A 9,992-nucleotide genomic window follows, 5' to 3' on the forward strand; every position below is an offset into this window, starting at 1 on the left:
TAGGGAAATCAATGGCTGCCTTATTATGTACCGAACTGAATAAAATTGAGCTACCTAATAAAAGTTCCCATACATTCTGTGCAAGTGAGAGCACTGGTGAACATTCAGATCGGGAATCTTGTGTACCATGTGAAATGGAAGGAGCTGGTGAGTTCCATAACTCATGATTTTTCACCCTCCTCTGGTCCAGTTTCTGCTGACAGTAGAAATCTCTGCTGGTGAAATGCTTCTATCACATGTCCAAAAGGTTGCGGACTATCAATAAGATAGAAACACGCAGAACAAAATTCATATCATATGCACATTTTATTTTGTTCCAAAAATAGCAAAATGTATATTAAGGACATTAATATGGAATTAATAGCAAAATATCTGGCGAATTGCCATCCAATATACAGGTTCAAGCTTTGTACCGGAAATACGACCGCCCACATCCCAGTTCATCGTCAATCAATTGTCATATACAATAAAATTAGAATAATACTTTTTTAATTGTAGTTTTAATACCACTTGCACTTTAAACATATAAATTCTGTCTTTCCATCATGGATTGAGGGATAAATTAAATGTAAATGTCATTCTGGTGTTTTATTCTCTGCCTGGACTGAGATTTGAACTCAGTCGATACCTGAGCAGCTGGTTAATGCAGAACTGACAAACACAACATTAAAAATGTATGCGACACTCCAAACCAGAATGAAAAAATCCCATTGATGCAAAGATGCCAGTTCAGATCACAATCTACAAATATTCAATCTTTAATTTGTACTGAAAATAACATCTCTTTAAAATAGACATGCACTTCTCACATAAATACATTTCTTGAAAGTGCCTTAAAATATAAACGCATGGTAGAAAGCATTGCTCCTTCAAAACCTTGTTTCTGAAGCTCCACGTCTTAACTTGTTATCTAAAAACTCATTGTTTTCAAAACTTAGATTATTGTGAGATCTTGAGATCATAAGTAATTTCTCTTTATTCGTGTAACTGCCTTTTACAGTAGCCCGTGGCACAGGTAGTGTGTCCATTGGATCTTCTTTATTTTCCAGTTTCACGTAACCTTTGCTGTTACTACGGTCAAGCCTGGGCCAGCTTGGGTGCTTTATTTGCTCTGCTTGAACCGTGAGTGTTGAGGGACCTCTCTCCAAGTCCAAAGACTTTGAATGACAGGACAACATGTGAAGAGAAGTGTTTGATCCAAACTCTTTCTTGGGGAAACCTGGTGATAGAAATATTCCCATGGATGCACCAGAAGATGCATTGGGTGGGTTTCCATCTGTTGCAGTGGTGTTGCTTCTTAACAAACGTGGATTAGCTGGTTTATAGGAGTCATTAATATCAGTTGACGGTACTGTTAAAGAAGTCATGGATGTGTGTCTAGCCCTACCTTTACTGAGGTCAGAATCCTCTGTGATATTATCAAGTTCAGGCTCGTCAATCACACAGTTGTTAAGTTTAATAACAGGGAGTGTGAAAGCACTAATAGATGATGAAACAATAGACTTTGTCTCACACTTTTTAGGATAGCTACTTTTCTCTCTTTGAGACTCTGCCTGTAGCCTATAGATGGAGCCTGATGGTGTTGGGGTTTTTGGGTATAAGAGTGTATTAACTTCCTTAGGTAGTCCATCCTCTTCCTCATAAGAGTTCCATTTCTGTGGAGTGATTCCATCATTAGATGAACCGGAAAATGACAATAATACGTTAGCAGCCAGCTTAGCAGCACATTGGTTGTCATAATATTTGACATCAGAATCCCCAGAATGGCCAATCCAAGCCCCATTCATATGTCTTTGTTCTTTAATTCTTTGGCTATGGATATCAATGACAGTGGAATAAATATCTTGCATATGTATCACTTTTGTTTCTTTGTCCCTATTTTCATGTAGTATTGCATTAGCACAAATAAATATAAATATCCCTATCCCCATGGTGAAAGGGCCAATCATTTTCATTTTATCAGAGTGTAAGTGCTGTTCAAAAAACTCCACTAATACTCCAGCATGGTCCATTATCACATGAGACCCATTATCTGGAATTTCGGATTTGGAAGCTACAGGATGTTTCTCATCTGCCTCCTGTGGCCAATAACCAAGAACTGCCATTGCGATCCCAACCATTAAAATTAAAATGCCAAGAAAAAGGAAAAATCCTGAAGGAGAATAGAGTCTGATTTTGCCTCTTACTACAACGACATCAGCTCTGGGCTTACGTTTGGTTCTCCTTTTCTCCAGAGCTGAGGATGCAGGAGGAGGATGAAGGTGCTGTGATCTAGCTGAGTCCTGTCTCTTCAAGGCTGCCAGCCCTGTTATTACACCCCCTGTTGCTATCATAATGCTGTCTTCTTCCTTGAATGTAAAGAACAGGACAATACAATTTCAGAATAATATAGCTGAACTTCTGTCAATGTGCACAAAAGCTATTCTCCAAATAACCACATACAATAACTCAGAGAAACATTATCCTTAGGAGGCCGAATGAGCAAGTGTTAAAATAAGAAACAACAGTTAATTACATGAGAGATTCATATTGCTTCAATATTAATATTAACAAAGAATTGCACATTGATATCAAATAAATCCTTCTACTGCTCCCCTTACACTAAGTTGTTACCATATGGATATCATAATAATTAAAATGAAAGCTTATTACGGGCAGCACAGAGGTAATAAAAAACTGTGCCATTAATTGGTACGATGAAAGTTTGCGCCTGTGAACCGCACACAGGGTTAAGCATTTCTCTTGTCGCTATGTGTACTGACGTCATAAGTCTGTTTGTGAAGATTTCCCTTGTTAGGCATTTCTAATGAAATCAGAAACATGTTCATTTAAAATGTTTTATCTTTTCATTAAAAATATCAAACAGAAAAAATCTGCACCAATACAGTAACAATTGTGCTACACATAGCAACCAGAGGAATTCTTACCTCTTGCTGAGTTAATATCGCTGCCAAGCCATCATAGGGGTGTACTTTGTGAAGGTAAGACACTTTCCCACAGAAAGGCAACGGAAACTGTAGCACTGTCATACTGAGCTAGTCTCAAATATCTTAGTGTCTGGTTATAAAGCAGAGTTTTCAGAGGCTTAGTGGTAGATTATCTTGTTGCCTTCTTGGCCATGAATATGGGGGGCACAAAGAAGCAACAGGATGAGAAGAGGAAAAAAATAAACAATAAAAAAAGTGAAGTTCTTTGGGTATTAAATCATTAAAATTGATCATTAACTACTGATTAGTAATTAAAGTTCATATAAAATATGAGTGACAATAGGACATTGTCGCTGAGAACTGGCTTCAGATCTATTCCTGAGAAATGAGCAAGAAATTTCTTCTTTCCAACAGCTTTTAGGAATGAGAAATGATTTACAAGTTGTTGAATGCAGGTCACAATGGAAAATTGTGCAGTATACAACTGGTAGCGAATGTAACTTGTGGAACTTGGAACTTAAGAGATGTGTAAACAGATATATATTGGTAATAATATAGCAATCTCACTTTAAATTTAGAGAAAGCTGGTAACAGTCATGTTGATACAGGAGGAGATGACTTCCTGAGGCTGGGATTTGGATATATTATCACAGTAACATTGGCAGACATTGCACTTGTCTGGTGCTACACTTGACTTGGGAGCTCATCATACAGTTAGTGGGTGCCATGTGGAAAAACATTCCACTTTCAATGAAATACAAAGAAGTTATAACACAGAAACAGGCCATTCGGTCCAACCAGTCCATGTCAGTGTTTACCCTCCACGAGAGCAAATAGTTCAAATCACATTTATCCACCCTGTTCCCATATCCCTTCTACCCCTTTTCCTTCATCCACCTATCAAATCTAATCTTGAATGTTGACATAGATTCTGCCTCAATCACTGTCTCTGAAAGTGAATTCCACAGTCTCACAACTCTGTGTAAAGAAATTTCTCTTGCCATCTGTTCTAAATATCTTACATTTGATCTTGTATCTATGACCCCTCATTCTTGGCCCCTCAACTACTGGAAACAATCTGCTTCTATCTCCCATACTATCACCCATCACTTTGAGGACTACTAATTCTATATAGGAGTATGAGTGGAAATAAAATGTTAGAAATGCCAGCATTGCACTGCTCTACCTTACAATTCAGTAGTCCAAATATTAGATCGCTCTGTTCCAAAATCACGTGCTGCTACAAACTGCTTAAATAAGTACAAATTATCAATCCAGCATGCAAATTGTGGTTTTAATACTGACCGCAATAACATAAATATAAGTCATGTGCTGTGGGGAATGTTTTAATAAGTCTTCTTGTGGCAGTCTATTTTTAGACACTGATTGTAGGTCATTAGAATAATTATAACGACTGACCAAAAAACAAAATACTTTTTAACCTGTGGTCCACTAAGAGCAAAGCACTGGAAAAAGAGAAAGAACAACAAAACTGCAACAAAATAAACTTCATTGCCTGAAGTGTCTGATAACAGATCACACTGTGTAGAGTATGTTAGTGTGATCTTTACTTGTGTAGAAGGAATAAACAGATGTTCTGGATCTGGGAATGGAAGTCTCAGACTATAAGATAAACTAAATGTTATGGTACATGTGGAACATGCATTTTTAATATATACAGTCTACTAGACCACTTTTCAAAAAGAAACAAACCCTGAACATAACCTAGAAGATCCGATCTGACAATTCCATGCTTGTATGGATTACTGTCCGTATTAAGAATGCCATGGTCTAGTTGGGCAAATCTTAAAAACTGTATTACCCATTGTGGTGGTTCAGTAACTACAATGATACAGCATATGATTCCTAATAACAACAACATGCATTTATATTGTGTTTTTAACATAGTGAAACATCCAAAGATGCTTCACAGGTGCATAATCAGACAAAAACTGACACCAAGCCAAAGAAGATATTAAGAGGGTGACTAAAAGCATGACAAAATGAAGTAGGTTTTAAGGAGGCTCTTAAAGGAGGAGAGAGAGGTAGAGAGATGGAGAGGTTTAGGGAGAGAATTCCAGAGCTTAGGCTGAAGGCACGGCTGCCAATGGTGGGTCAAATGGAGTGGGGGATGCATAAGATGCCAGATTTGGAGGAACATAGAATTCTCGGAGGGTTGTAGGGCTGGAGGAAGTTACAGAGATAGGGAGGGTAAGGCCAGGGAGGGATTTGAGCACGAGGATGAGAATTTTAAATTTGAGGGATTGGTGGATTGGGAGTCTGGCTCAGCCTGAGACAGTGGCAGTGAAGGGGAACAGAATTGGTGGCAAGAGTATGGAATTTGTGGCTCAGTCCAAAGACGATGGTTTTGGTCCTCACAATGTTTAAGTGGAGGAAACTGGGGCTCAACCAGGATTGAATGTCGGACAAGCATGCTGACAACACAGAAGCAGTGGAGGGGTCGAGAGAGGTGGTGGTGAGGTAGAGCTGGGTGTCATTAGCATACATGTGGAATCTGACGTCATGCCTTCAGATGATGTTGCCGAAGATGAGAAATAGGAGGGAGCCAAGGATAGATCCTTGAGGGACTCCAGAGGTAACAGTGTGGGCCGGAAAGACAGGCCATTGTGGGAGATTCTCTGGCTATGACTGGATAGGTAGGAGTGGAACCAGATGAAGGCAGTCCCACTCAGACAATGGACAATAGAGGAGAGGCATTGGAGGAGGACGGTGTAGTTGATAAGTAGCCCTATATCAAGCACAAGCGCCATTGATATTACTTTGTGTTTTGCCTAGAGTGAAAGTTTTTCTAATTCATAGCAGGAGGGAAGTTATCAGTGATGTCTTCTCCTGCACCACTCACTTGTAGATTGACAAAGGAGTGATGTAGGCAGTAGCCATAGAGAAGGCCATAGACTGTACTTTTTTCCCCAGCAATGGGTGCGGATGATAACTTGGAGTAACATTAAATAGGGGGTGAGAGAAATTCAACATGGATATGGAGCTGGTTAAAATGGAACAAAATGGAAGAGACTGCATTAACTATTTGCATACTTACAATTAGTTTGCAGTAATGGTTCTTAGTTTAAAAAATAGCCTAGAGATTATAGTTCGTGGTATTAGTGGATGAACACTTAATGCGTTGTTAAAACATTCCACTGCCTGCTACTTTGACTGAGGTACGAACCAACCATCACTCTCTGCTGATATCGCTAACTGTCATTTCCAGGCATAGTCTTGGTCAATCTCTTCCATTTCAAATGATATGGCTTTTTATAGCTGCACTATCGATCATTTTGAGTCTTTACAGAGTTATATTGAATTTGGAAAGAGTTAATTAAAAATAAATTAAAATTGAGCCGTGTTTGAGGCTCTATCATTATTTACCATTGTTTCCCTTTTCCCCATTGCATTCCATTAATCTTGTTCACGTACTCTCTTTGTGATTATTGATTATTTATTGATTCATATTCTGAAATTAAAAGATCAATTCTGGAAAAAAAAGACCCCGAGGATTTAAACGGTAAACGAAATATGGTCGATAACAAATAAATCTTTATATAATGCAATTTTAGCACAAACAATATCATAATTGACCCAACCCTACTAAAGCTCAATTTCTGCTCTTCCAATTATACTCCGCACTTCCATGTTTAACGTCTACCGGGGCTGTGCATGTTACTTTAAAAAAACGAGCCGATTTGATGAAAGGATATCGATCCTTTCAGTGTAATTCCAACTGTTGTAACAGGATCAGAGAGAATCTGTGTTGGCTTACGAAAGGCAGGCTTGCTGTTCAGGTACAGTCTCAAACATATAGGGCTTAAAATCCATAGATTTTTTTGTGCCACTATTTAAGTCAAAACTGCAGCACCTCGCAAACTATATGGAGATCCTCTCATTATTTCTGATTGCCAGTTTAAGTCATAGTTTGTTATTTACATTTGCAACAAGTACCAAAACGAAGTCGTTTTTTGCAGCTAAGTTTGGTACCGTTCCAATTCACAAGCTTTGGGAACCCACCTCACATTTAACAGCAGCGATCTCAGCAATGGCTCTACAAAAAGCCACGAAATTGGCACAGGGAATTAAAGTGACACATTCACATTTCTAACCCCATTTATACTTCACAATACATTCGATGGCAGTCTGTTTTCGCAGTTGGTTTATTATAGAGAGAAATACTAAAGAGTCGTTTTGGATTTGTATACTGACTTCATTTTAAATGTGAAACCCTCACCTGGATTAAAGAGCGAGCTCCTCGAGTATATAATCCTGTCAGTGTGTCGTCTCCTTGGTCGAAGCTAGGGGAAGGAGCCCGTTCATCGGAGCACAATCCTATTTTAATGTTAAATAGGATCTTTTCACCGGGATGAAAGATCGAGCTGTTCAGAGTGCCATCTTCATGTATTTTTTAAACTTCCTCTCTCTCAGATTTGGTGTTGTTACATTTCTCAGAAGGGCTGGAATCCCGGCCGCGTTCCTTTAACTGGATGGATATCGCGCTTGGGAACAGTTCTGACTCCCTTCGCTTGGTTTCATCTTGGTCATTTCGAGCAGGACTCGGCTTGTGCCAGGGGCGATTCCCGGGATGGAGAAAGCTGTCAGCGCTTTCGGGTCGGTTTCACAAAAGAGAGACAAGATCTGAGTTTGCCCATACACAAGCTGCAGGGATTAGACAGAATAAATGTCACAGATCCAGTCACTGCCCTGTGCTCACACTACAGCTCTCAGCCCACACATTTGCCCAAAAGAGGACGAAAAGTTGACTTTATATAATTTCAGGTCTGCAAAGCGAGAAAAAATGTCAAACTCCGACAATTACTAAAGGACCTCGCACTTAGAATTACAAGTTATTTTCAAACGGTGAACTCATAAAGGGTAAGGAACTTGCTTTCTATCATGATTATCATTTGCTACTTACCTGATCAGACTGAGTTTTTTTTTCCCGGACTGTTATCTCCTTTGGGTTCCTGGATAAGATCTTGTTAAGACTAAAAGCTGAGGTTGGAGGTGTCAGAGAGGAAAGAAAACTGGGACTTTTTGCCACCACGTGATGTTTCCCCAACCCTTACAAGGAATGTGACGCACATTGAAGCTAGGAGCCTCTTTCTGTCTCCGGATCACCCTCTTCATTCAACTATACCTCCAGCCGGCTTCCATCTCGGATAGACGCCCATTGGTCACTTTGATTTTCTGCGTTATTAGACCATCTTCCCCTTTTCCACCTCAATACTTGAAACCTCCCTATTTGAGAGCTGGAGAAGGTGTGGGTTCCATACCCTGAATGTGAATTCCATGGATAGCATTCAGTCCATGTAGTCCAATGCTACAAGGACACAGACTGGCTGTTATAATTCTGAGTTCTCGTTGACACAGGCGATCTCGCCCTAGTAAAGTAACAATTCAACATCTTTCAGTTTTACCTCTGTAGTATTTGATACAAATACTTTCCAGTCTTTAAAATTCTCTTACCAAACAGCAACTAAACTCAGATTGACCTGAGTTTGTGTTTACTTAACAACAATTAGGGTTTGTTGCCTTATAGGGATCTTTGCAGCAGAATAACACAGTGCACATTGTTTGATATAATGCTCCTGTCCGCTGACTTACCATGAACAAAATACCATGGGAGATCCATTCCTATTTGCATCAGATAAAACATTTGGCATTTCTACGTCTGCAAGTATGTGCCATTAATACAGATGGGCTCATTCTAACAGTTCCTGGGCCTGAGTTTAATGAACGGTCTCCCTCTTCCTCTAAGTACTTACTGTACAATTTGAAAAATGGGTCATTAATGAAAAGGATCACACAAGGATGCAACTCTCTGGAATCCTAGGGCTGTCAAAGTTAAATCTTGAACAACAGATCATCAAAATCTTTTAGTTGGTTATTGTTTTTTGAATGTAATAAACATTCTTTTCTCTCCCAGCTGCTGTTTCCTGGCACATCTTGTGGGTTTTGAAATGACTTTTCCTGTTGTTCAGTTCTATTGGATATGTTTTCTTTTCAAGTCAGGCAGCAACTATGAAGAAAGAAACAGAGTTAACGGTTCAGGCCGATAACCTTTGACTTGCTGAGCTTCTCCAGCATTTTCTGTTTTTATCTCAGATTTCCAGCATCCGCTATATTTTGCTTTTGACTTTTTTTCCATCTGCATACATTATTTCAAATAGGAAAGCTCATCGTCATTACTGTCATAAAATGATCCAAAACTATAAATGAAACAGCAAGTACAATGACTGCTTTGTATCTAGGCAAGGATGGCCATTTTAAAATTCATTTTTTGCACGTGATTTCTTATCAATTAAAGATAAAGCACTGCCTGGAAACCAAAGCAATCCTCTGTCTAGCAACCTTTCCCTGTGGATCAATGAGTCATCCAGAATCAGTCACAGCAGCTTATAGTGTAAATGTTAAAAGACAAAGTCACATTCCAGCTCAATGAGGACAGCACGCACATCTCAGCCTCATTGCAGTTGGAAGTCAATGCTCATCACTAGGGCATCAGTTATTCCTGGTGATGAATACTGCAGCTCTGCATTTCCTTGAGGATTGGTGTGACCTTGGGATATTATCAGGGCAGATGGAAATTGGGGCAGAACCTAGTTATGCCAAGTCTTTATCCATTTGAGCAGTGCTGGAGTTTCCCGGAGGGTGGTATGCCGGGGCAGGCGATTTCTGCGTCTGATCCTTTCGACCTGTTGCCACAGAAGGAGGTGGAACTGGTCAGATAATATCACCCACAGGAATTCCTGGCAGGCCCACTTCTGGTGCCCCACATGAAGCAGGCTTTTATAAAGGCAGAATTAGGGTCAGTTACAAAGAGATTGCTTTCTTTAAGGATAGCACCTTTCCTGGAAAAGGGCTTATTTTTGCTCCAATCTTCTTTCTTCAGCTGGACCTATTGGCACTGGTCCCCAATGTCTGTCCAACCATACTGTTTCCAAACCCCCTCTCACTTAGTAGGTACCCCAGCTGTGCTGCTACTGGTGTGGGCACCTATCCAGTTTATTTAAATTGCCTGACCGTGGGAATTCCAATGAGGTCAGACATGTAAGT

At 39.7% G+C, this 9,992-nt stretch overlaps 1 protein-coding gene across 1 annotated transcript; it reads right to left on the minus strand.

Moving 5' to 3' along the window:
• Positions 1-287: 287 nt before the first annotated feature.
• tmem200a (transmembrane protein 200A) lies at positions 288-8,109 on the minus strand. Its single transcript, XM_067983794.1, has 3 exons — positions 7,852-8,109; positions 7,168-7,592; positions 288-2,348 (listed from the first exon to the last, which is right to left on the minus strand). The coding sequence occupies exon 3, from the start codon at positions 2,331-2,333 to the stop codon at positions 870-872; it is 1,464 nt and encodes a 487-aa protein (XP_067839895.1). The 5' UTR covers positions 2,334-2,348; positions 7,168-7,592; positions 7,852-8,109; the 3' UTR covers positions 288-869.
• Positions 8,110-9,992: the final 1,883 nt, after the last annotated feature.

This window comes from Heptranchias perlo, chromosome 5 (assembly GCF_035084215.1).
Source record: "Heptranchias perlo isolate sHepPer1 chromosome 5, sHepPer1.hap1, whole genome shotgun sequence".
Lineage (NCBI taxonomy): Eukaryota > Metazoa > Chordata > Chondrichthyes > Hexanchiformes > Hexanchidae > Heptranchias > Heptranchias perlo.

Bases quoted from the DNA above. Each gene is read 5' to 3' on its own strand.
- tmem200a (XM_067983794.1), bottom strand. From the start codon at position 2,333: ATGATAGCAACAGGGGGTGTAATAACAGGGCTGGCAGCCTTGAAGAGA.